Below are 27,119 nucleotides of genomic sequence, written 5' to 3' on the forward strand. Positions count from 1 at the left end.
TGTAGGCTGCAGATTATATGGGCAAAATTAAAAGACGCTGTTGGTTAGGGGTTTGGAGTCATGCTGGGAGCTGATTGGTCTGAGGTAAGGGTAATGAATCATCTCTTCAGGTCTTGAGGACAGTTCTGAGGTCTTTCCCAGAGTACCTCTGTCCAGTATCATGGGAAAGTAGCCTGGGTTTTTTTCCACCTTAGGGCTCAGGAGCTGAAACATAACTTAGGTCAAGATGTTTCTTTAGCCTGCCCCAGATTGGGACCATATGACTATTACTCAGGTCGGGGCTATTGTCTTCTGCTGCGTTGGGGGATGCTGATTATCTGGGGGTAAGTCTAGGTCTCTGAGGGGTTGGGCGAGAGAGAAAGAGAGAGAGTGATACGATTTCCAGAGCTAAGATTTAAAACTAAATTTAATCATCATCAGGACTCTCAGTTTCATATACACGATAGCTAAAAGAGGAGAGAGAAATGTAAACACATATTTACATAGCTATAGAAAAAGCACATATTCGACTTCAATCTCATCTTTCAAAGAAGTCATCATGCAGGCTATTTCCAATAAAGTCCTAGATTCCATTGGCAGAGGCATCATGTGCTTGCCTCAGTGGAGAAAATCTCTTTTTCTCAATTTCAATTGGGTTTTTACAGATGTTCTTTTAGAAATTACCATGCATTTTTATTAGATTGACCTCTCAAATTTTGCTCATCTAAGGCTGCTGGAATACCTTGACAACTCCTATTGTAGAAAAAGTAGAGCATACAAAAAAGATGGAGGTTTTTGCTTGTTTGGGGAAACAATATGTTTGAAGATGAAAATATAAGAAAATCAAAATAATTTAGGTGAATGACCCAAAACAGAAGATGTAGCTGTATATAGAAGGCAAAAAATTGCCATCTCACGTAAAGACAACCTAGAATAAAGACATGGGAAACGCAGAGCACTAAGGATATAAACCACGTTTCACCAGAATTACGCATAAACATTGAGGTAGTTATTCCAGCTTTGTTTCATATAGTTGGGGATTTCCCTGTCAAACTTTGTAAGTATATACTTGGTTAGATTTATATCAGCATCAAAGGAAAATTGATTACTATTGCTAGATTTGAAGAAAGGAAATATCTTTTTTCAGAAAAATTGAAGATGAGAACTCAGGATAGCTATTTTTCCAATGAAAATATTTTAAAGATAATTGATTGAGAACGATTAATTAAATGACACTGTAATGGAAAAGAAAGTCCAGTTTATCTTTACTTATTAGTCTTTTGTCTCCAATTATTTCCCTACAGTATGATAGGATCTCTATGGAAACTTTAAAAAAGTACACTGCCCACACTCCACCCTAGATTAATTCAAGCTTTGGTATTTTCCAAAGCTCCCTGGGAGATTCTAATAAGTAGCCAGAGTTGAAAAGCACTATATTCAGTTAGCACCAGCATCTTTCCCTCTAACTTTATGTGGTCCCTTAAGGTAGGACACTTTTTGCATTATATATATATATATATATATATATATAATACACACACACACACACACACGAGGTATGACAATTAAGTCCCCAAACTCATCCTAGAAAAAGTACTACATACCTCACTGATGAATATCACTATAATCGCCTTAGAAGTACTCCCCTTGGGAAGCTATGGACTGACAGCAGCCCCTAATCCACCCTTCAAAGCAATTTTGGAGCACTTTTTATGGAATGCCCATCAGAACTGTCATCATATTACCCTTGATGTCCTGAATATCATCAAAATATCTTCCTTTCCATATGGTACCCAGTTCTGAAAGCTGAATTGTATTTCATAATGTGTTCAAATCTCCTGTTGGGATCAGAATGCGATGGAGGGAAAGGCCGAGGTCAACATGCGAGATGGTTGCTTCAGTGCCCTACGTGGTATCTGGAGCTGCCTGAAATGTCAGTTTTCAGAACATGTTTCTGCAAGTTGCTTTTACAAAAGTGTGTAGCTGAAATAAAACTACACATGGGAAAAACAAACAAACAAAAAATATCTTTCTTTCAATATGTCCTTTACCTTTGAGTAAAGAAAGAAGGCATTGGGGGCCAAATCAGGTGAGGAGGGAGGGTATTCCAATAGAGTTATTTGTTTATTGGCTAAAAACTCCCTCACAGACAGTGCTATGTGAACTGTTGCATTGTTGTGATGCAACAGCCATGAATCGTTGGTGAAAAGTTCAGGTCATCTAATTTTTTCATGTAGCCTTTTCAGCACTTCCAAATAGTAAACTTGGTTAACTGTTTATCCAGTTGGTACAAATTCATAATGAATAATCCTTCTGATATCAAAAAAAGTCAGCAACATCATTTCAACAAGTTCGGGAACTTAATTGTCACACCGTGTGTGTGTGTGTGTGTGTGTGTGTGTGTGTGTGTGTGTGTGTGTTTGACATGCAATATTATATTAGTTTCAGGTGCACAACATAGTAATTCAATATTTATGTACCTTACATGGTGTGTAGTAACCACCATATGTCTAGTAACTATCTATTACCATATAAATCTATTATGATATTAATGACTCTATTCCCTATGCTGTACATTACATCCACATATTTTATAACTGGCAGTTTGTACTTCATAATTCCTTCACCTTTCTGCCCATCCCTTAACCCCCATCCCTCTGTCAACCATCAGTTTGTTCTCTGTATCTATGTGTTTGTTCCTGTTTTGTTTTGTTTGTTCATTTGTTTTGTTTTTTAAATATCACATAAATAAAGTCATACGGAATTTGTTTTTCTCTGTCTGGCTTATTTCTCTTCCCATAATACTCTCTAGGTCCATCCATGTTGTTGCAAATGGCAAGATTTCATTCATTTTTATGACTATAAAAATTCATTCATTTGATTCATTTATATATATCACATCTTTTTTTCATTCATTTATCAGTGGGCACTTATATTTGCTTCCATATTTTGGCTATTGTGAATAATGTTGCAATGAACATGGGGGTGTATATATCTTTGTGAATTATTTTTTCCCCTTTGGCTAGACATCCAGAAGTGGAATTGTTGGGTTGTATGTATGTAAGGGATGAGGGGAATGAAAAATCCAGACTGTAGGATAGAGTAGTGGTAACTATAGTAGGAAACTGTTGGATAAATCCTGTGGATATAAAATACCACTTTAGAACTGTAGTCTGTTGCTAGATCTTTTAGTTACTTGTACTGTGACTTTAGTTAAGTCGCTTGTCACTGGATGCCTTTAATCTTTGTAAAATGTTGAAAATATTTCCAGCCTCATCTACTTCACAGAATTGATGTGAGATTCAACTAAAATTTATAGTTCTGAGTCTTCATTTGATAGTATTTTAAGTACAATATGCTACATATATGTAAAATTGTTGTTATTATGATTCATAAAGCCAGTGAATAGAATTTCTGTCAAGATGAAAAGCCAGTAAATATCAATAGAGCCTTTAACAATCAAATTCAGTAGAAGTATGAAGAATAAACTGCCTTTGAAGGCTTCTTCCCTCAAAGTTTGTGTTCTCTATAAACCTGAAATATAATTAACATCTATATTGTACATTGTGTAATTTTGGAAGACTTCAATAATGCAATGGAAATAATCCTAAAGAAAGAACTTGATAGGAATCAAGTTCCAGGTATAGCATTAACTGGTTTTATGAACTTGGGCAACATACACATACGAGGTCAGACAATTAAGTTTGCGAACCTGTGACAATAACGTTGATAACCTTTTTTCTGATATCAGAGGGATTATTCATTATGAATTTGGATAACTGGATAAACTGGATAAACAGTTAACCAAGTTTACTATTTGGAAGTGCTGAAAAGGCTACGTGGAAAAGTTAGACGACCTGAACTTTTCGCCAACAATTCATGGCTCTTACATCACGACAGTGCACCAGTTCACATGGCACTGTTTGTGAAGGAGGTTTTAGCCAGTAAGCAAATAACTGTGTTGTAACACCCTCTCTACTCACCTGATCTGACCCCCAATTACTTCTTTCTTTACCCAGAGATAAAGGAAATATTGAAAGGAAGACATTTTGATGACATTCAGGACATCAAGGGTAATACGATGACATTTCTGATGGCCATTCCAGAAAAAGAGTTCCAAAATTGTTTTGAAGTGTGGACTAGGGGCTAGCGTCGGTCCATAGCTTCCCAAGGGGAGTACTTTACTCATTCAGCAATGATATATGTAGCACTTTTTCTAGGATGAGTTCACAAGCTTAATTATCTGACCTTGTATATGTTCATTTATTAAAGGGAAGGAATCAAGGCATTATCATTTCCCGAAGTCATTAATTACTCTATTCACCTTTTTTTTTTCATCGTGACACTCTTTATTATGGAAGCTATACAGTTCTGTGCTGTAATCAAGACATTTATAGAAAGTGACACTTTGGGATTTATTTAGCCCATTAAGCTAGATATCAATGGACTGACATATACATCCTCAATAAGCATACTGACACTTCATCCAGTGTTAGGGTCTTCATTCATTCCAGTTGTGCCTCCTTTGGCAGACGACTGTTATGTTTTACTTTAGTACCATATTGTGGATGCCACAGAACTTGCATTTGCCAAGGAATAATCTCCTGAGATGCAATGTCATGAAGTAGAATCGTGTAGTCTAACTCAATGAAGTCATAGTTTCTTTGCACTTGCTTGACAGTTTGAATTTTTACCATTTTATACCATGTGTTTTCAGTAGAATTCTGCCATATTATATAACCACAGGCAACCCAGGCTAAATGTCGAACTGGCTTCATTTCTGGGGCTATATTTCCAAAACTGTCTGGAATATTTTGTGCTTCTAGTGGTTCCTTCATGGACTTGAGTCTTTGATAAAATGTGTTATCTTCTTCATCTGGGTTCTTTCCAATTTCTCCTTCAAATGTGAAGTTGACTTCTGGTGCAGTGTCTTCTCCCATTGGAGGGTAAAGTACTTCAGCTGTGCAGTTCACTGTCACTTGTTTTTGGATAATTTCTTCCACAGAAAATTTAAGGTGATACTTATGTCCTCTTCCTTGAATATCCTCCATGCTGGCTTGCGTGACTGTCTGCACCAAAAACACCTTGTGGGGGGTCCCCTGCTGGTAGGTGATGCAGTTCTCTGCCACTGAGGCCGCTCTGGAGGCTGGGTAGTGGGTCGGCGGGATTTCCATTCTTGGTGATCGAAGGCTGGGCGAGCACCGGTCGTCTCAAGCATAATTGGACGCGTACCAGTGCGCCGTCGTCCAGCCTGCTGCCAGGTCGCCGAGCTATTCACCTTTTATTTATTGAACATCTATTGTCTGCCAGGCAGTACTTTTAGTGCTGGGAATACAGCAGTGAAAAAGAAATTCCCTATCTTAATAAAGCTTACTTTCTAGTAGGAGGTGGGGCATAATGTAATTCCAAGTAGAGAATTGCTAAAATAAATAAATAAAAATTAAAAAGCAGGGTAAGGACACAAAGTGATGAATAAGGTTAAAAAAGTGTTTGTTTTTCTATGTGTCAATATCCACTATAGGCACTTCCTATATGTTATTTTTATTTAATCTTTACAAGTACCCTATGCAATAGGTATTATTATCTTCATTTTAAGGAGATGGAAACTAAGGCGTAGAGAGTTTGTTTGTTTGTTTTTAACTTGACTAAGGTAATGTAGTGGCTATGCAACAAAGTTAGAATTAGAATTCATCACCTGAGTTCAAATGCCATGTTCTTTCTACTACATGTAGCCCGCACTTACATGACTTAATCTATTTATGTTTTCCATATTTCTTTCTACAAAATAAAATGTTGGATTTCATTAGAAATTTTAGTATGGCATGCCATACACTCTATATGTCTTACAGATGTGTTTTACATAATACTATTTTGATTGAGTTAATTATCAGCATTTAAAAATAAGAGATTTCATATAAAGTTATTTATTTTTAGCTTGCCTTAAATTATTGGGAAATCTGGCAACCCTGAACTGGCATTCCTATTTGTCAACACCAGCTGAATCTGAGAAGTAGTGCCTCTTTTAGACAGAGCACCTGCTCTCCAGTTCTCCACAGCCCCCACCAATCCATATGGTAATATCTGATCCACTCCCCTCTCTTATATTACTTACCTGGCACATGCAGGTATTTAAATGTGTGATTCGCTAGACCACATAGTCGGAAGAGCCCCTTCCAGTTTTAAAGTTATGATCAAATGCTGAAAATTCAGTTATGAGCTTTATATTTGTCCTTTTAGCTTTTAACTGTTAATTTGACAGCCTTAGCTATATTTCAGTGAGTTTTATTCCTTGATTTATTGTTCCTCGCTTTTCTTTATTTTTTATGGTTTTCCAACTATATAAATGATAATCAAAACTGCACACTAAACTCCTACATTTTTCCATTTTAAAATGTGATCCAGTGAGTCTTTATGTAGGAGAAATGTGAAACATGCTATTACATTTTAAAAGTCTCAAGTGTGCATATAAAATGTAAATGGCATAATTAACAAGTAATTATTAATGGCAGTTAAATTCTTTTAATGTGGAAGCACTCAAGCCAGTTTTGAAGTCCATGTCTTAGTTAAATCTATAATTGACCATAGCCTTTGAAATCCAAATAATTTGTTAAGCTAGTGTGGGTTAGAAGTGAAAACCCAGTGGTAATACTGAAGGGGGTATGGGGAAATATCTTTCATGAAAATTGTTCAAAGTGTCATTATTCGTAAGCTCAGAATTATTAAAATGTATTTGTCTAAAAGTTTTTATTAGTATTCTATGATATAATTTGCCCTATTGCAGCATTATTTTAAATACTCTCTCTCCATATTTGTAAGTTTTATAGCATTTGTTTTATAGCAGTAAACAATGAATCTCTGCTAAACTCAGAGTGAATTAGTTATTTAATGATGTGGATACAGGTTGTTTTTGTCAGCTCACAGTCCCAATTATCTGTCCGTGTGGTTCCCTTAGAGCTGCCCTGAGGCACTATAGACTGTATGGCTAGGATAGTAAGCTTGTTTGGTAGTTCATACTCTGTAGCAACTTGTTTGCTTTCACACTGGTGGAGTAGGAGCCCATGTACATACATAGGGAAAGGTAAAGAATGACATACAGTCCCCTTCCTCCCTATATAGCCTGCCACAACGCATAGGATTCCCAGCCTTGGAGAGTCATTTCTTTGAATAAATTTATTGTCCCCTTCTGGAATGCAACACCACTTAGAAAAGGTTAAGCCATTGTCCCACATATACAGAATATTTAATTCATTAGGAACATGAAATTGTTCTTTGGTTTGCGTGCTGAAGAGTCATGGAGCATAGATTAGGTCCGTGGGGGAACAAAATACAAAATACCCTGTTTCCCCGAAAATAAGACTCAGCTGGACAATCAACTCTAATGCGTCTTTTGGAGCAAAAATTAACATAAGACCCAGTATTTATATTATGTTATGTTGTTATGTTATGTTATGTTATGTTATGTTGTAGATATATAATATATATAATATAATATAACATATTATATTTTATATATATTATAGTAAAATAAGACCAGGTGTTATATTAATTTTTGCTCCAAAAGACACATTAGAGCTGATTGTCTGTCTAGGTCTTATTTTCGGGCAAACATGGTAGGTAATTCTTAAGGTCGAAGATAACATAGTTGGGTTCAACTATAAGGTATTCACCAGGAAGGTCATGCCTGGGATGGAACTCTTTGGGGAAGAGCCTTGAACAGTACATACTTGGTTTGGGATAAAGTGAAGAGACAGTAAAAATGGGAAAACAAAAGTGAAATAAGGTGAAATTTCTCCTATTTTCTGTCATTCCCTCCCTGGGGCTAACTTTCATGTTATCTGTTGCTTGTAAATTAAAATAATAGTAAGCCTTCAATTAGAATGAGTTCTTAAAGAATGGGGCACTATAAATGAAAGCTTTTGTTAATTTAGATTGAAATACACTATAGAATAAAGATACCAGTGAAGTTGCAAATTGCTGTGAAGGAGAACAATTTCAAAATAAAATAAGAAAATAAAAAGAGGAAAAATAACAGAAGAATATTAATATCCTTATTTAATATTTGAATTGACTTTTCCCCCATTATACATCAACTTCTCCCAATCCCAGTAATTTGGAAGCATACAGTTAACTACATTTTATGATATTGTTTAGTTTTCTCTTGCTCTTGTAATAAATTATCACAAACTTAGTGCCTCAAAATAATACAAAATTTTTGTCTTACACTTCTGGAAGTCAGAAGCCCAGTTTCACTGGGCTAAAATCAAAGTGTCAGCAAGACTGAGTTATTTTTTAAAGCTCATAGAAAAGAATTTGTTTCCTTGAATTTTCAGCCTCTAGAAGTTGTCTACATTCCTCAGATCATGGTATCTCTATCCGTCTTCAAAGCCAGTAATTCTACATGCTTTGACCTTTATTTCAACATCATCTTTCTCTGACTCCTCTCTGTCTCAGTCTTCTACTTTTAGGAATCCTTCTGAATACACTGGGTGCACTCAGATAATCCTGGATAGTATCCCTATCTTAAGGCCAGTGACAAACAACCTTAATTCCATGTGTAATCCTAATTTGTTTTTTCCATGGAACCTGTGGAATCTATTCTGAGGATTCAAATGTGGACATCATTGCAGCCCTTATTCTGCTTCCCACAAATATAATAAATATAAATTATTACACCGTGATTAAGACATTATGTTTAGCACAATGATACAAATGGATTAACACCTTTAGTTCCCAGAAAAAACACACACATAGATTTACAGAGTTTAGTTTATTATATATGTAAGAGAGAAATATTAAACAAAATGATGAACATATTTCAAATGGACAAAGATGTGTAAGAAAATTTTTAGTAAAGAGAGTAGAGTAAGAATGTGAATATGAGATAAAGTGGCATATAAGGCTAAAAGCATTAAAATCGAACCTACAAGTATTCATTCATTCAACAGATATTTATTGTATGTAACTGTTTGGAATGATACATGAAGCATTTGATAAAACTGCAATGACAGTTGTGGATTACAACTCTCAGAATTTGAAATAGAGGTAAGCAAAAAAGTAACAATACAATGGATTTGAATAATAAAATTGAGAAGTTTGACCTAACATTTTGACAAATACATAGAATTACATACTGTAATGCAAAAGAATACACATTTGAATCTAGAGCATTATAAAATTGGTCATGTAGTTGCCACAAGATAAACAATAAATTTCTAGGTAGAGAACTGAAAAGTCACATTCTCTGAAGATAATTTTATAAAGCTAGAAATCAACAATAAAAATATGACAAACACTAACCAGAAAAAGTGTTGGAGGAATAAAATATTCTTTGTAAATATTTTTTGGATTCAAAGAGGAAATATAAGTGGAAACTTTAAATTATTTAAAAATAAACAAAAATTTGATTACTTAATAAGAAGCCTAAGGATGTGGCTAAAAACAGCACAAAGGAAAATTTACAGCATTAAATCAATTTGAAGAAATACTGAAAAAAAAATCATCAAATTTAGGAGAACAGAAAAGTAAAAAATACATGTATCACATGAAAGTTGTCTTACAAAACAAATAAAGACATAACCTAAAATTAATACACAATTTAAATGCGAGTTTAACAAGGGCAAAAGCTGGTTCTCCAAAAACATGTTTAGAAGACCTGTTCTTTGGTCTATACTTAAACATACACTGATAAAGTTCTGACCTCCAAGAATAAAGAGAAAATCTTCCAGGCTTCCTGTAAGAAAGGTCAAGTTATCTAAAAAATAAAAAATAAATAAATTAAATTAAAAAAAGAAATTAAAAAAAAAGTGAGAACGTCATAAAAATCAAAATGGCAGCATGAGGTGAGCCTCCTGAAATCTCCCCTGGAATTTACAACAAATTGAACTACAATTCCACAAAGGACTCTCTGCACAGCAGACAGGCAAGACTAAGAGACATGCAATTGAAATCATCTAAAGGTAGGCAAATTGGGCGAGCGTAGGAGGAGGAAAGGGGGAAGTGTGGAAACATGGGCCACACGGGCCACAGGATACAGACCAGAGCTCGGAGCTCGGAGATCCCTGCATTCCAGAGCTACTGCAGTCATGGGAGAGGGAAGAATTTGAACTTCTAGTGCTCCACTTAAGCCTGAGGGATCAGCATATAATACGGCTGAACCCAACGCTCACAGCAGAGACCTCAGAGCAAAGACGGAGGGAAGAAGGGTAAAAGCGGCTGTTTAAGCCTTCACTGCCATGCAGCAGACAGAAAACATAGGCACGGAGCATAGTTGACCACTTCCCACCCTCCCAGAGCTTGCCTCAACCCACCATCCCAGTGGTAGAAGTGAAACGGTAGCAGTGTCAGATCAAAGGAACAGAATATTTGCAGTTCTGAGAACTGCGGTCTGCAGCCATAGATTCGTGCCCCAACTTGTTCCTGTGAGGGGGAGGGAGCCGTGGGTGCAGGACTGGCTATGCTGGTGGTCACTGCCATTGCTAAGAGCCACCTCTCACAACCCACCCCAATCCTGCCCCCATCAATGTGAGCTGATCACTGCAGGAGTCAACACAGCTGCTGAAATACACGAGCCCTGAATCTGTTGCAAAAAGAACTTTGAAACTTCTGAAGCTCTCCACATACCCCAATGGAGGCAGTGCCCTGGGACCCAGGTGACCTGCTCACAGAAGAGAAGCCCACCTTCTAGGTATTCCCCCAATGAGTGAGTAAACAGAACAGTGCACAGAAAATATAACACTAAAGCATGAGAGAGAATAAAATGCTGCAGGCAGAGAGAAAAATAAAGCATTTTACCAACTGCTACTGGAAAGGAAAAGAAAGGCCTTTTCCTATCAACCTGTTGCAGAAACCACTCCTGCAGATGCCTAGAAAGAGAAATAATAATTTGTTAATTGCCATGAATAACAAAGGTAACAAGGCAGCACAGAAAGAAAATTAATAGTCTCCAAAAAATGAACTTAAAGACATGGAAATATGTAACTTAAATGACACAATTCAAGATTGTAAGAAAACACAGGCAGTTTAATGAACTCAGAAACACAATCAAAGAACAAAATTAACATTTTACCAAAGAAATTGAAATTTTAAAAAGAAATCAATAAAATGTATGGAGATTAAGAACTCAATAAAAGAAATGAAGAATGAAATAACCAGCTTAGGTAATAGAGCCAACCAGATTGAGTCAGTGACATTAAAGACATAAATCTGGAAATGACACAGGCGGAAGAAGAGACAGACTTGAGAGTTAAAAGAAATGAAAGAACTCTTCAAGAACTTTCTGACTCCATCACAAAGAGAAATATAAGAATAATGGGCATACCGGAAAGAGAAGAAAGGAAGAAGGGAACAGAGAGTACATTCAAACAAATAGTCAATGAGAACTTCCCCAGACATGTGGAAAGAACTGGATCCTCAAATCCAAGAAGGAACTAAAACACCTAATTACCCCAATCCCAACAGGCTTTCTCCAAGGCACATTATATTGAAGCTGTCAAAAATTAATGACAAAGGCAGCCAGGGAAAAGAAGATGGTAACTTACAAAGGAAAGCCCATTAGATTATCATAAGATTTTTTCATCAGAAACTCTACAAACTAGGATAGAGTGGAATCAAATATTCAAACTATTGAAAGTGAGAAATTATGAGCCAAGAATAAAATATCCAGCAAAGATATGCTTTAGATATGGAGTAGGAATAAAGACATTTGCAGACATACTGAAACTGAAGGAATTTCCTAACACACGACCTAAACTACAAGAAATACTGAAGGAGGCTGTTTGACCTGAAACAAAAAAGCAAAAGAATACAAAGCAATGAATACTACTATGAACAGACAGACAGAAGCACGAAATGACAAACCCTAAACCTAATAGGACACTATACACTTAAATGTAACATACAGGGTAAAGACAAAAAAAAAAAATGGAGGAAAAAGAAAATTTGCTACTGCAGTGCAGAAATCAACTCACAGCATAACTAAGGATAATTTTTGACAATAACACATAAAAGGGGAGAGAGTAAAGGTCTGAAACTGCAGAAGGAAATGAAGAAATTAAGCATGCTGAAAACAATGGAATAGCCTAAATATAAAACTTTCTTTTACAGAAAATTAATAGTAACCACTCACACACACACAAAAATACTGAACTAAAATATATAACATAAAGAAAGAAGAAACAGAGGGAAAAATCATAGAATACCATGTTTCCCCACAAATAAGAACTAACCAGAAAAATAAAGCCTAGCATGATTTTTCAGGATGACACAACCAGAACATAAGCCCTAATGTGCCTTTTGGAGCAAAAATTGATATAAGACCCAGTCTTATTTTTAGGGCAACACAGTACCACCACACTGAAATAATTCACAGTAACAAAAAGGGAAAGAAACAATGAAGACACGGTCCTAACAGAAAAGCAAAGATAGAATGATAGGAAATACTCATATATCAATAATTACCCTAAAAGTAAATGAACTGAACTCACCAATAAAAGGGCACAGAGTAGCAGATTGGATCAAAAAACTAAACCCAACCATATGCTACCTCCAAGAGACACATCTCCACTACAAGGACAAACAGACGCAAAGTGAAAGGGTGGAAATTGACACTCCAAGCAAATGGAATTCAGAGAAAAGCAGGTGTAGCCATAATGATATCAGATGAAACAGACTACAGGATAAAAAGTTAACAAGACACAAAGATGGACATTTTATAATCATAAAGGGGATTATACAAGAAGAACACATAACAGTCATCAACAGTTATGCCCCCGATTAGGTAGCACCAAAATATACAAAGCAACTACTGTCAGAACTAAAGGGAGAAATTGACCAAAACATAATTATAGTAGGGGACCTAAATACATCAGTGACAGCTATGGATAGATCATCCAAACAGAAAATAAATATAGAAATATCAGCCCTAAATGACACATTAGATGAAATGAACATAATTGACATTTATAAACATTTCATCCTAGAACATCAGACTATGCATTTTTTTCTAGTGTACATGGAACATTCTCAAGGATAGACCATATGCTGAGACATAAAACAAGCCTCAGCACATTTAAGATGATCCAAATCATACCAAGTATATTCTCCTTTCACAAGGCTTTGAAATCAGATATCAACTGCAAAAAGAAAGCAGGAAAAACCACAAATACGTGGAGATTAAACAACATACTTTTAAAGAATGACTGTGTCAAAGAAAAAATAAGAGGAGAGATAAAAAGATACATAGAATGAAATGACAATGAAAATATATCCTACCAAAATTGTTGGGGTGCAGGGAGAACAATTTTAAGAGGAAAATTTATATCATTACAGGTCTATCATAAGGAAGAAGAAAAATCCCCAAGAAGTAAATTCACATTATACCTTAATGAACTAGAAAAAGAAGAACAAATGAAACACAAAGTCAGGAAAAAAGAAGGACTAGTAAAAATCAAAGCAAACATAAATGAAATGCCCATCGGTAGACGACTGGATTAAAAAACTATGGTACATTTACACAATGGAATAAAGAAGAATCAAATCTCACCATTTGCAATGATATGGATGGATCTAGAGAATATTATGCTAAGTGAAATAAGTCAGACAGAGAAAGACAAATACCATATGATTTCACTAATATGTGGAATCTAAAGAAGAGAATAAATGACCGAACTAATGAGAAACAGCCTCAGAGATATATACGGAAAACTGAGGGTTGTGAGATTGGGGGGTGTGGATGAGGGAGAAGGTAAGGGGATTAGTAAGCACAATCTGAAACCTCAAGGTTGCCACAGGGATACAAAAGTCAGTTTGGGGAATATTATCAATAACGTTGGAAAGATTTTGTAGGGTATCCAATGGACACTTATCTTATTAGGGAGACCATTTCACGGATGATGTAGATGCCTGATCACTGCACTGTACACCTGAAGCTGAAGCTGAAGAGTAATGAATGTCAAACACATTTACAAGAAATGGAGTACAGCATTAGGAATATAGACAGTGGAAATGTAATGGCTGTATGCAATGTCAGAGGGGTAATAGATTGGGGCAGTTATGACTTTATGAGGGATATAAATGATAAATGTCTAACTATTACATTGCTTTGTACATCTGAAACTAATAAAAAAAGTAAATGAAATAGAGAACAAAAAAACATGAAAAAATGCAATAAATAGCTGGATTTTTGAAAAGATTAATAAAATTGACTATCCCTTGGTTAGACTCCCTAAGATAAAAAGAGAAAATACACAAATAAACAAAATCAGAAATGAAAGAGAGGAAGTTATCATACATGCCACAGAAATACAAACAATCATTCAGGAATAATATCAAGGACTATAGTTCCCCAAATTCAATAACCTAGAAGAAATGGACATGTTCTTAGAAACATAGCCTTCTTATTCTGAATCACGAAGAACTGGTACATCTAAATAGAATGATCAACAGTAAGGTAATTGAATCAGTCATCCGAAATCTTCCCAAAAGCTAAAGTTCTGGACCAAATGGCTTCACTAGTGAATTCTACCAAAGCTTCAAACAGGATCTAATACCAATCCTGCTCAAACTCTTCCAAAAAATTAAAGAAGAGTCAGTACTCCCTAACTCATTTTCTGAGGCCAACATTACCCTGATACTAAAACCTGGTAAGGATAACACAAAAAAGAAAATTATACACCAATGTCTTTGATGAATACAGATGCAGAAATCCTAAACAAAATTCTAGTAAATAGAGTGCAACAATGCATTAAAAAGATTACACATCGCAGCCACTTGTGGTTCATACCAGAAGCACAAGGATGGTTCAACATATGCAAAATGATTAATGTGATGCACCAACCACATAAGCAAAATAAAGGACAAAAATCATGTGATTATATCAATTGATGGAGAAAAAGCATATGACAAGACACAACATCCATTTATGTCTAAAACACTTAATAAAATAGGTATAGAAGAAAAATACCTTAACATAATAAAGGACATATATGACAAATCCTCAGCTTATATCATAATTAATGGTGAAAAACTGATGTCCTTTGCTCTACGTTCAGGTACACAACAGGAGTGTCCCCTGTCACCTCTGCTTTTCAGCATAGTACTGGAAGTCCTAGCCAGAGCAATCGGGCAACAGAAGAAATAAAAGACATCCAAATTTGGAACGAAGAAGTTGTATTGTCTCTTTTTGCAGATGACAAGATATTATATATAGAAAATCCTAAAGACTCCACCAAAAAGCTATTAGAAACAATAAACGAATACAGAACAGTTGCCAGCTATAATCAACGTGCCAAAGTCCTTTGCATTCCTACCTATAGACTAACAATGAAATCACAGAAAAAGAAATAATATAAAAAAAAATCATTTTCCAATTGTAACAAAAAGAATAAAATTCCTAGGAATTCAGTTAACCAAGGATGCAAGAGATCTACACACTGAACACTACCAGAAATTTTTAAAAGAAATTGAAGAAGACAAAAAGAAATGGAAAGACATTCCATGTTCATGGATTGGAGGATTCAATGTAGTTAAAATAACCATATTACCCAAAGCAATATACAGATTTAATGCAATCCCCATAAAAATCCCAAAGACATTTTTAAAAGAAATAGAACAAAAAATCATTACATTTGTATGGAACCACAAAAGACCCTAAATAGCTAAGGCAAACTTGAGGAAAAAGAACAATACTGGAGGTATAACACTTCCTGACTTCAGCTTGTATTACAGGGTAACAATAATGAAAACAGTATCGTATTGGCAGAAAAACAGGCACACAGACCAATGGAATAGAATTGAGAACCCAGAAATAAACCCACATAAATATGGACAGATAATTTTTGACAAAGAAGCCAAAAATATGCAATGAAGAAAAGATAGCCTCTTCAATGAATGGTGCTGGGAGCATTGGAAAGCCATGTGCAAAAAAACAGAAACTAGACTTCTATCTGTAACTATGTACCAAAATTAACTCAAAATGGATCAAGGACCTAAACATAGTACCTGAAACAATAAACTACATAGAGGAAAACAGGTACTAAATAAATGGTCCTGGGTTCAAAGAGCACTTTATGAATTTTACTCCAAAGGCAAGGGAAGTAAAAGCTAAAATAAATGAGTGGGAATATATGAAACTAAAAAGCTTCCCCACAGCAAAAGAAACCTTGACACAATAAAGAGACAATCGAATGGGAGAAGATTTTTGGAAACAACGCCTCGGATAAGGGGCTAATATGCAAAATATATAAGGAACTCATACAACTTAACAACAAAAAAACAAGCAATCCAATTAAAATATGGGCAGAGGACCTGAATAGACATTTCTCCAAATAGGACATACACATGGGCAACAGATACATAAAAAAATGCTGAACATCACTAATCATCAGAGAAATAGAAATCAAAACCACAATCAGATATCATCTCCCATCATTTAGAATGGCTATCAACAAGACAAATAATAGCAAGTGTTGGAAAGGCTGTGGAGAAAAAGGAACCCTCATACAATGTTGGTGGGAATGCAGATTGGTGTATGTGCTATGGAAGGCTGTGCGGAGATTCCTCAAAGCACTAAGAATAAAATTGCCATATGACCCAGCAATCCCTTCTATGGGTATCTACCCCAAAAATCTGAAAACATTTATCTGTAAAGATATATCTGCTCCAATGTTCACTGCAGCTTTATTTACGGTGGCCTAGACATGGAAACAACCAAAATGTCCTTCGATAGATGAATGGATAAAGAAAATGTGGTAAATATACACAATGGAATATTATTCTGCTATAAGAAAAGATGAAATAGTGCCTTTTGTCACAACATCAATGAACGTTGAGATTGTTATGCTAAGTGAAATAAGTCAGACATAAAAAGTCGAGAGCCATATGATTCCACTAATATGTGGTATATAAAGCTGAAAATAACAAAGGAACAAGACAAACAAATGTAGAAACAAAAACTCATAGACACAGACAATAGTTTAGTGTTTGCCAGAGGATACGGGGGAGGGGTAGTAGATGAGGATAACAGTGATCAAATATATGGTGATATGACAACTGACTCCAGGTGGTGAACACACAATGTGATATATATATATGGTGTATTATAGAATTGTACGCCTGAAACCTATGTAACTTTACTAACAATCGTCACTCCAGTAAACCGTAATTTAAAAAAAGAAAAAAGTTAATGACGGTGGTATTGGTTTTGTCACCTATATCATGGAAGCTCGAAGAGAATGAAATAGCATCTAGAAATTTCCAAGTACAAAGTATGAAAATCCCATCATCTTATTACCTCATCATGACATCTATCACTCACCTGTTTGAGTGAGAGAATGCTGGTGGAGGACATGCAAGAATTCAGAAAGTGTATCACTCTCATAAACCATTGAAAAAAATATTTGATAAGAAACTCAAATCAATCAAATGAATCAGAACAGAAACCTGAGGATGAGAGACGATAAGTAAGAGAAGAAACAACAATGAGTAACGAACATGGCTCTCTGCAATAAGAACTCTAAATGGAAAGACAATTTGCTTAAGATATTAACTCTGGACACTTTTTTTAATTTGAAGTTCTATTCAAACATCTAAGTTAGATGATAGATGCACACTTGGATACACAAACCTAAAACACAGTATGCAGACTATGCTCATTCAAACCTTACCCATTCACTAAATGTTAGCTTAATGTACCACAGACATGAAATGTCACTGACCCATTTATCCCATTCTGATCTTCCTCTGCTCTGTGGACTCTCCTAGTATTTATTGTCTGGACCACTCGTTAGACTCCGGTTATGCAAGATTTGACAATTAAGTTCATGAACTTGTTGCAACAATGTTGCTAACCTTTTTTGATATTAGAGGGATTATTCATTATGAATTTGCACCAACTGGATAAACAGTTAACCAAGTTTACTATTTGGAAGTGCTGAAAAGGCTGCATGAATACAACCTGAACTTTTCGCCAATTTGTGGCTCTTGCATCACAACGATGCAGAAGCTCACAGGGCACTGTCTATGAGGGAGTTTTTAACAAATAACTGTGTTGGAACACCCTCCCTACTCACCTGATCTGGCCCCCAATGACTTCTTTCTTTATTGAAGATAAAGTGAATATTGAAAGGAAGACATTTTGATGACATTAAGGACATCAAGGGTAATACAGTGACATCTCTGATGGCGATTCCAGAGTTTCAAAATTGCTTTGAAGAGAGAATTAGGCACTGCTGTCGGTCCATTGCTTCCCAAGAGCAGTACTTAGAAGGTGACTGTAGTGATATTCAGCTATGAGGTATGTAGCACTTTTCCTAGGATAAGTTCGCAAACTTAATTGTCAGACCTCGTATACTCTACCACATACATGTGAATATGTCTTTTTTCCATTATTGGAATTGAAGTTTCTTTCAATTAGAGATCATGTTAGATTATGCTATCCATCACTCCCACCACAAGGTATACATATAGTAATAGTTCATTTTACCTTTAGCAAAGAAATTGCATTTCCTTTCTACTACTAAGAAGCAAAAGGTGTTAAATACAGAAGACTGGGATTTGAATTTTGTCTTCATCTCTTACTAGCAATGGTGGCTATAGTCAAGTAGTTTAACTTCTTCAAAGTCATAATTTACTCATTTGTCAATTCAGGATAATACTAATCTGCCTCAGAGTTATTGTGAGGATTAAATACATTATGTGTATGAAGTGCATAGCATAGTGTTTGGCACATAGTAAGCATAGTAAGCATATATATGGGGGTTGTGTGTATACATATATATAGTTAGATAGATAGATATAGAGATATAGATATATAGGTATTTAGATATATAGATATAGATATGTATTAGGATTTCCCATCATTTTCTACTTCAGAGATCAATCATCAACTTTTTTCACCTTATCTCTGGCTGGAATTTGGCCCTGGTTTTAGAGAACATTATAGTGCAGACAGTCTCTTGTGTTTTACAAAACATAAAGGTATAGCTGAAAAATCACAATGTATGTGTTGTGTGCATATCTGAATATACATACATACATACATACATACCTATTAAACATTTTTAATAAGAAGACCTATTGTTCATGGAGTGTGCTATGTATTTGCCATTATGTTGGTGACAAGTAAAAAGAAATCACTCAAAAGGACTGAAAAAAATGGCGGCGTGAGGTGAGCCTCTGTAACGCTCCCCTGGAATTTACAACGCATCGGACAACAATATCTCCACAAAGGACTCCTTGCACAGCAGACAGGCAAGACGAAGAGGCCGACTACTGAATTCACCTCCAGGTGGGTGATTTGCGCGAGCGGGGGAGGAGGGAGAGGAGAAGTGCGGAGACGGAGCCGCGCGGGCGCAGGACACAGACCTAGCTCAGTGCTCGGAGCCCGCTGCTCCGGGATCTTCCGCCGCTGCGGGAGAGGGAAGGACTCGGACTGCTAGGGCTCCGCTTACGGCCCGCAGGGCTGAGGGGGCAGCATACAAAACCGCTGAACCCAACGCTCGCTCACGGCAGACCTCAGAGCAAAGACTGAGGGAAGAGGGCTGAAATCGGTGGTTTAAGCCCTCACTGCCGAGCGGAGAACGGAAGCCCTAGGCACGGAGACTAGCCGCCCCCTCCCTACCCTCCCAGAGCTCGCCCCGCCCCCACCTGCCCGGTGCTAGAAGCGATAAAGTAGCAGTGTCGGATCAAAGGACAGAATATTTGCTGCTCTGAGAACTGTGGACCGCAGACACAGATTCGCAGCCCAACTAGTTCCGGCAAAGGGGAAGGAGCTGTGGAAGCAGGACTGGCTGTGGTGGTGGTCGCCGCCATTGCTCTGGGCCACCTCTCACAACTCACCCCGCCCCTGGCCCCACCTATCTGGGCGGATCCCTGCAGGAGTAAACAGAACTGCTGAAACAAACGGGCTCTGAATCTGGTGCAGAAAGAGCTTTGGAACTCCAAAAGCTCTTCGCATACCTATCAACCTGTTGCAGAAGACACTCCTGTAGATGTCTAGGAAGAGAAATAGTAAATCAGTGATTGCCATGAATAACCAAGGCAACAAGATAGCTCAGAAAGAAAGTGAAAAGTCTCCAGAAAAGGAACTTAGAGATATGGACCTTTGTGATTTAAATGACAGAGAATTCAAGATCGCAATTCTGAAAAAACTGAACGAGATGCAAGAAAACACAGAAAGGCAGTTTAATGAACTCAGAAACACAATCAAAGAACACCATGAGCATTTTACAAAAGAGATTGAAATCTTGAAAAAGAACCAAATAGAATTTCTGGAGATTAAGAACTCAATAGAAGAAATTAACAATAAAATATCCAGCTTAGGTAGTAGAGTTGACCAGATGGAGGAAAGAATCAGTGACATTGAAGATAGGAACCTGGAATTTACACAGAGGGAAGAAGAAAGAGACTTGAGACTTAAAAGAAATGAAAGAACTCTACAAGAACTTTCTGACTCCATCAGAAAGAGCAATATAAGAATAATGGGCATACCAGAAGGAGAAGAAAGAGGGAAGGGAACAGAGAATATATTCAAACAAATCGTCGATGAGAACTTCCCAAACTTGTGGACAGAACTGGATCCTCGAATCCAAGAAGCAAATAGAACACCTAATTACCTCAATCCCAACAGGCCTTCACCAAGGCACATTGTATTGAAGCTGTCTAAAATCAATGATAAAGAAAGAATCCTCAAGGCAGCCAGGGAAAAGAAGACGGTAACTTACAAAGGAAAGCCCATTAGATTATCATCAGATTTTTCAGCAGAAACTCTACAAGCTAGGAGGGAATGGAACCAAATATTCAAACTATTGAAAGAGAGAAATCATGAGCCAAGAATAATATATCCAGCAAAGATCTCCTTTAGATATGAAGGAGGAATAAAGACCTTTCCAGACATCCAGAAGCTGAGGGAATTTTCTAATACACGACCTGCACTACAAGAAATACTAAAGGAGGCTATTAGACCACCATCAACAGGGACAACTTGTGGCAACCAAAACATAAAAAGGGGGAGCGTAAAGGCCTGAACTGGAATATGGGAATAGAGAAAGTAAGCGGACTGAAGAAACTGGAATACTCTAAATATCAAACTTTCTTTTACATAAACTCAAGGGTAACCACTCAAAAAACATCCAAATCTGAAATATATACTGTAATAAAAGAAGAAACAGAGGGAAACATCATAGAATACTACCACACAGAAATAACAGACAACAACAAAAAGGCAAAGAAACAATGGAGACACAGCCTTACCAGAAAACTAAAGACAGAATGACAGGAAATCCTCACATATCAATAATCACCCTAAATGTAAATGGACTGAACTCACCAATAAAGAGACACAGAGTAGCAGATTGGATCAAAAAACTAAACCCAACCATATGCTGCCTACAAGAGACACATCTCAGCTACAAGGACAAGCATAGACTCAAAGTGAAAGGGTGGAAATTGACACTTCAAGCAAATGGTACCCAGAAAAAATCAGGTGTAGCCATAATGATTTCCGATGAAACAGACTTCAGGGTGAAAAAGATAACAAGAGACAAAGATGGACATTTCATAATGGTAAAGGGGACTATACAACAAGAAGACATAACAGTCATCAATATTTATGCCCCCAATCAGGGAGCACCGAAATATACCAAGCAACTACTAACAGAACTAAAGGGAGAAATTGACCAAAACACAATTATACTAGGGGACTTAAATACATCATTGACAGCTATGGATAGATCATCCAAACAGAAGATAAATAACGAAATCGCAGCCCTAAATGACACATTAGATGAATTGGACATAATTGACATATATAGAGCACTTCATCCTAAAACATCAGACTATACATTCTTTTCTAGTGTACATGGAACATTCTCAAGGATAGACCATATATTGGGACACAAAATCAGCCTCAGCAAATTTAAGAAGATTGAAATCATACCAAGCATATTCTCTGATCACAAAGCTTTGAAATTGGATATCAACTGCAAAAAGAAAGCAGGAAAAAACACAAATACATGGAGATTAAACAACATACTTTTAAAGAACGACTGGGTCAAAGAAGAAATTAGAGGAGAGCTCAAAAGATACATAGAAACAAATGACAATGAAAATACATCCTACCAAAATTTTTGGGATGCCGCGAAAGCAGTTTTAAGAGGGAAATTTATATCATTACAGGCCTATCTCAAGAAACAAGAAAAATCCCAAATAAATAACCTCATGTTACACCTTAAAAAACTAGAAAAAGAAGAACAAGCGAAACCCAAGATCAGCAGAAGAAAGGAAATAACAAAAATCAGAGCAGAACTAAATGAAATAGAGAACAAAAAGACAATAGAAAAAATTAATGTGACAAAAAGCTGGTTCTTTGAAAAGATTAACAAAATCGACAAACCCTTGGCTAGACTCACTAAGATAAAAAGAGAGAAGACACTAATTAACAAAATCAGAAATGAAAAAGGGGAAGTTATCACGGACACCACAGAAATACAAAGGATTATCCAAGAATACTATGAAGGACTATATGCCACCAAATTTAATAACTTAGAAGAAATGGACAAGTTCTTAGAAACATATAGCCTTCCAAGGCTGAACCAAGAAGAAGTGGAAAATCTAAACAGGCCGATCACCAGTAACGAAATTGAATCAGTCATCAAAAACCTTCCCAAAAGCAAAACTCCTGGACCAGATGGCTTCACCAGTGAATTCTACCAAACCTTCAAAGAGGATCTAATACCAATCCTGCTCAAACTCTTCCAAAAAATTGAAGAAGAGTCAGTACTCCCTAACTCATTTTATGAGGCCAACATTACCCTGATACCAAAACCTGGTAAGGACAACACAAAAAAAGAAAACTACAGACCTATATCTCTGATGAATACAGATGCTAAAATCCTAAACAAAATTCTAGCAAATCGAATACAACAATGCATTAAAAAGATTATTCATCACGACCAACTGGGGTTCATCCCCGGGGCACAAGGATGGTTCAACATTCGCAAATCCATCAATGTGATACATCACATAAACAAAATAAAGGACAAAAACCATATGATTCTATCAATTGATGCAGAAAAAGCATTTGATAAGATACAACATCCATTTATGATTAAAACACTTACTAAAATTGGTATAGAAGGAAAATACCTCAACATAATAAAGGCCATATACGACAAGCCCTCAGCTAACCTCATAATTAATGGTGAAAAGCTGAAGCCCTTTGCTCTACGTTCAGGAACACGACAAGGTTGTCCCCTATCACCTCTGCTTTTCAACATAGTGTTGGAAGTCCTCGCCAGAGCTATCAGGCAAGAGAAAGAAATAAAAGGCATCCAAATTGGGAATGAAGAAGTTAAATTGTCACTCTTTGCAGATGACATGATGCTATACATAGAAAACCCTAAAGACTCCACCAAAAAGCTATTAGAAACAATCAATGAATATAGTAAAGTTGCTGGCTACAAAATCAACGTACAAAAGTCCATTGCTTTCCTATATACCAACAATGAAATCTCAGAAAAAGAGATAGAAAAAACAATTCCTTTTGCAATTGCAGCAAAAAGAATAAAATACCTAGGAATAAACTTAACCAAGGATGTGAAGGATTTATATGCTGAAAACTATAAGACATTTTTGAAAGAAATTGAAGAAGACACAAAGAAATAAAAAGACATTCCGTGCTCATGGATTGGAAGAATCAACATCGTTAAAATGGCCATATTACCCAAAGCCATATACAGATTTAATGCAATCCCCATTAAAATCCCAATGGCATTTTTTAAAGAAATAGAACAAAAAATCATCAGATTTATTTGGAACCACAAAAGACCCCGAATAGCCAAAGCAATATTAAAAAAAAAGAACAATACTGGAGGTATCACACTCCCTGATTTTTCCTTGTACTACAGGGCTACAATAATCAAAACAGCTTGGTATTGGCGGAAAAACAGACTCATAGACCAATGGAATAGAATTGAGAACCCAGAAATAAAACCACATAAATATGGACAGATAATTTTTGACAAAGAAGCTAAAAACATACAATGGAGAAAAGACAGCCTCTTCAATAAATGGTGCTGGCAGAATTGGATAGCCACGTGCAAAAGAATGAAACTGGACTGCTATCTGTCACCATGTACCAAAATTAATTCAAAATGGATCAAAGACTTAAGCATAAGACCTGACACAATAAACTGCATTGAAGAAAACATAGGTACTAAACTTATGGACCTTGGGTTCAAAGAGCATTTTATGAATTTGACTCCAAAGGCAATGGAAGTAAAAACTAAAATAAACAAATGGGATTATATGAAACTGAAAAGCTTCTGCACAGCAAAAGAAACTATTGACAAAATAATGAGGCAACCAACTGAATGGGAGAAGATTTTCGCAAACAGTTCCTCTGATAAGGGGCTAATATCCAAAATATACAAGGAACTCATGAAACTCAACAACAAAAAAACAAACAACCCACTTGAAAAATGGACAGAGGACCTGAAGAGACATTTCTCCAAAGAGGATATACAAATGGCAAATAGACATATGAAAAAATGCTCAACATCGCTAATCATCAGAGAAATGCAAATGAAAACCACAATGAGATATCACCTCACCCCAGTCAGAATGGCTTTCATCAACAAAACAAATAGTAAAAAGTGTTAGAGAGGCTGTGGAGAAAAAGGAACTCTCATACACTGTTGGTGGGAATGCAGACTGGTGCAGCCGCTATGGAAGGCGGTGTGGAGGTTCCTCAAGAAATTACAAATAGAATTACCATATGACCCAGCAATCGCTCTCCTGGGTATCTACCCCAAAAATATAAAAGCATTTCTCTACAGAGACACGTGTACTCCAATGTTCATTGCAGCTTTGTTTACGGTGGCTAAGACATGGAAACAACCAAAATGTCCTTCGATAGATGAATGGATAAAGAAGTTGTGGTACATATACACAATGGAATACTATTCGGCGTTAAGGAAAGATGATATAGGAGCATTTGTGACAACATGGATGGATCTCGAGAGAATAATGCTAAGTGAAATAAGTCAGACAGAAAAAGCAGAGAACCCTATGATTTCACTGATATGTGGTATATAAACCAAAAAGAACAAGACAAACAAATGAGAAACAAAAACTCATAGACACAGACAATAATTTAGTGGTTACCAGAGGGTAAGGGGGTGGGGGGAGGGAGATGAGGGTAAGGGGGATCAAATATATGGTGATGGAAGGAGAACTGACTCTGGGTGGTGAACACACAATGGGATTTATAGACGATGTAATACAGAATTGTACACCTGAAATCTATGTAAATTTACTAACAATTGTCACCCCAATAAAATTAATTAAAAAAAAAAAATCACTCATTTTAGAGGAGAGAAACATATTAACTCTAAACCAGTATGGGTGCTTTTATTAAATTCCTTCTTCCAGTTGCTTAAATAACACCCTACTCACCCCACAATAATTTATCTCTGAACGCCAAGTAGTCACCTCACCCAGAGAACTAGGATACTTCTTTTTTAACATGAAGAGCCTTGGAAGATGGTATATGGAATATGGTCTTTACGTATATTAGTCAAATATTTATGGAGTCACATTGGAAAGATATATAAGTATATAGCAGGTATAATTTGTTAGTTCTACTTATAAAAATTAAGTATGTCTTTTAAATGAATTGTAGTAAGAGAAAAGTTAAATGTTTTTTTCCAACTTTTATATATCACTAAGTCCAATTTTATACTTAAATTATTCTACTAATTTTTATTTTTTATTTGCTTTTTAATTTATTGGTGTTACAATTGTTAGTGAAATTACATAGATTTCAGGTGTACAATTCTGTAATACATCATCTATAAATCCCATTGTGTGTTCACCACCCAGAGTCAGTTCTCCTTCCATCACCATATATTTGATCCTGCTTACCCTAATCTCCCACCCCACCCGCCTTTCCCTCTGGTATTCACTGAACTATTGTCTGCATCTATGAGTTCTTTTTCTCATTTGTTTGTCTTATTCTTTTGTTGTTTCTGGTTTATATACCACATATCAGTGAAATCATAGGGATCTCTCTTTTTTCTGTATGACTTATTTTGCTTAGCATTATCCTCTCAAGATCAATCCATGTTGTCACAAATGTTCCTATATCATCTTTTCTTACCGCCGAATAGTATAGGCCACCTTAAACAAAGCTGCAATGAACATTGGAGCACACGTGTCTTTATGTATAAATGTTTTCAAATTTTGGGAGTAGATACCCAGAAGAGGGATTGCTGGGTCATATGATAATGATATTCGTAATTTTTTGAGGAACATCCACACTGCCTTCAATAACAGCTGCACCAGTCGCATTCCCACCAACAGTGTATGAAGGTTCCTTTTTCTCCACAGCCTCTCCAGCACTTGTTACTATTTGTCTTGTTGATGACAGCTATTCTGACTGGTGTGAGGTGAAATCTCATTGTGGTTTTTATTTGCATTTCTCTGATGATTAGTGATGTTGAGCATTTTTTCATATGTCTATTTGCCATTAGTATGGCTTCTTTGGAGAAATGTCTCTTCAGGTCCTCTGTCCATTTTTCAATTGGGTTGTTGGTTTTTTTGTTGTTGATTTTCATGAATACCTTGTATAATTTGGATATTAGCCCCTTATCGGAGGCACTTTTTGAAAAAATCTTCTCCCATTCAGTTGGTTGCCTCTCTATTTTGTCCATGGTTTCTTTTGCTGTGCAGAAGCTTTTAAGTTTCATATAGTCCCATTCGTTTATTTTAGCTTTTACTTCCATTGCCTTTGGAGTAAAATTCATAAAATGCTCTTTGAACCCAAGGTCCATAAGTTTAGTACCTATGTTTTCTGTATGCAGTTTACTGTTGCAGGTCTTATGCTTAAGTCTTTGATCCATTTTGAATTAATTTTGGTACATGGTGACAGATAGCAGTCCAGTTTCATTCTTTTACACGTGGTTATCCAATTCTCCCAGCACCATTTATTGAAGAGGCTGTCTTTCCTCCAATGTATGTTTTTAGCTTCTTTATCAAAAATTGTCTGTCCATATTTATGTGATTTTATTTCTGGGTTCTCAATTCTATTCCATTGGTCTACTTGTCTGTTCTTCTGCCAATACCATGCTGTTTAGATTATTGTAGCC

The 27,119-nt window shown here is 36.2% G+C and overlaps 2 protein-coding genes across 6 annotated transcripts in view; one reads left to right on the forward strand and one right to left on the reverse strand.

Moving 5' to 3' along the window:
• Nucleotides 1-27,119, forward strand: part of TENM1 (teneurin transmembrane protein 1) — a 1,334,622-nt gene that overhangs the window by 509,289 nt on the left and 798,214 nt on the right. The window lies entirely within an intron of this gene.
• LOC308495229 (latexin-like) lies at nt 4,313-5,206 on the reverse strand. Its single transcript, XM_081043153.1, has one exon. The coding sequence runs from the start codon at nt 5,151-5,153 to the stop codon at nt 4,485-4,487; it is 669 nt and encodes a 222-aa protein (XP_080899279.1). The 5' UTR covers nt 5,154-5,206; the 3' UTR covers nt 4,313-4,484.

Source organism: Rhinolophus hipposideros (assembly GCF_964194185.1).
Source record: "Rhinolophus hipposideros genome assembly, chromosome: X".
Taxonomy (NCBI): Eukaryota; Metazoa; Chordata; class Mammalia; order Chiroptera; family Rhinolophidae; genus Rhinolophus; species Rhinolophus hipposideros.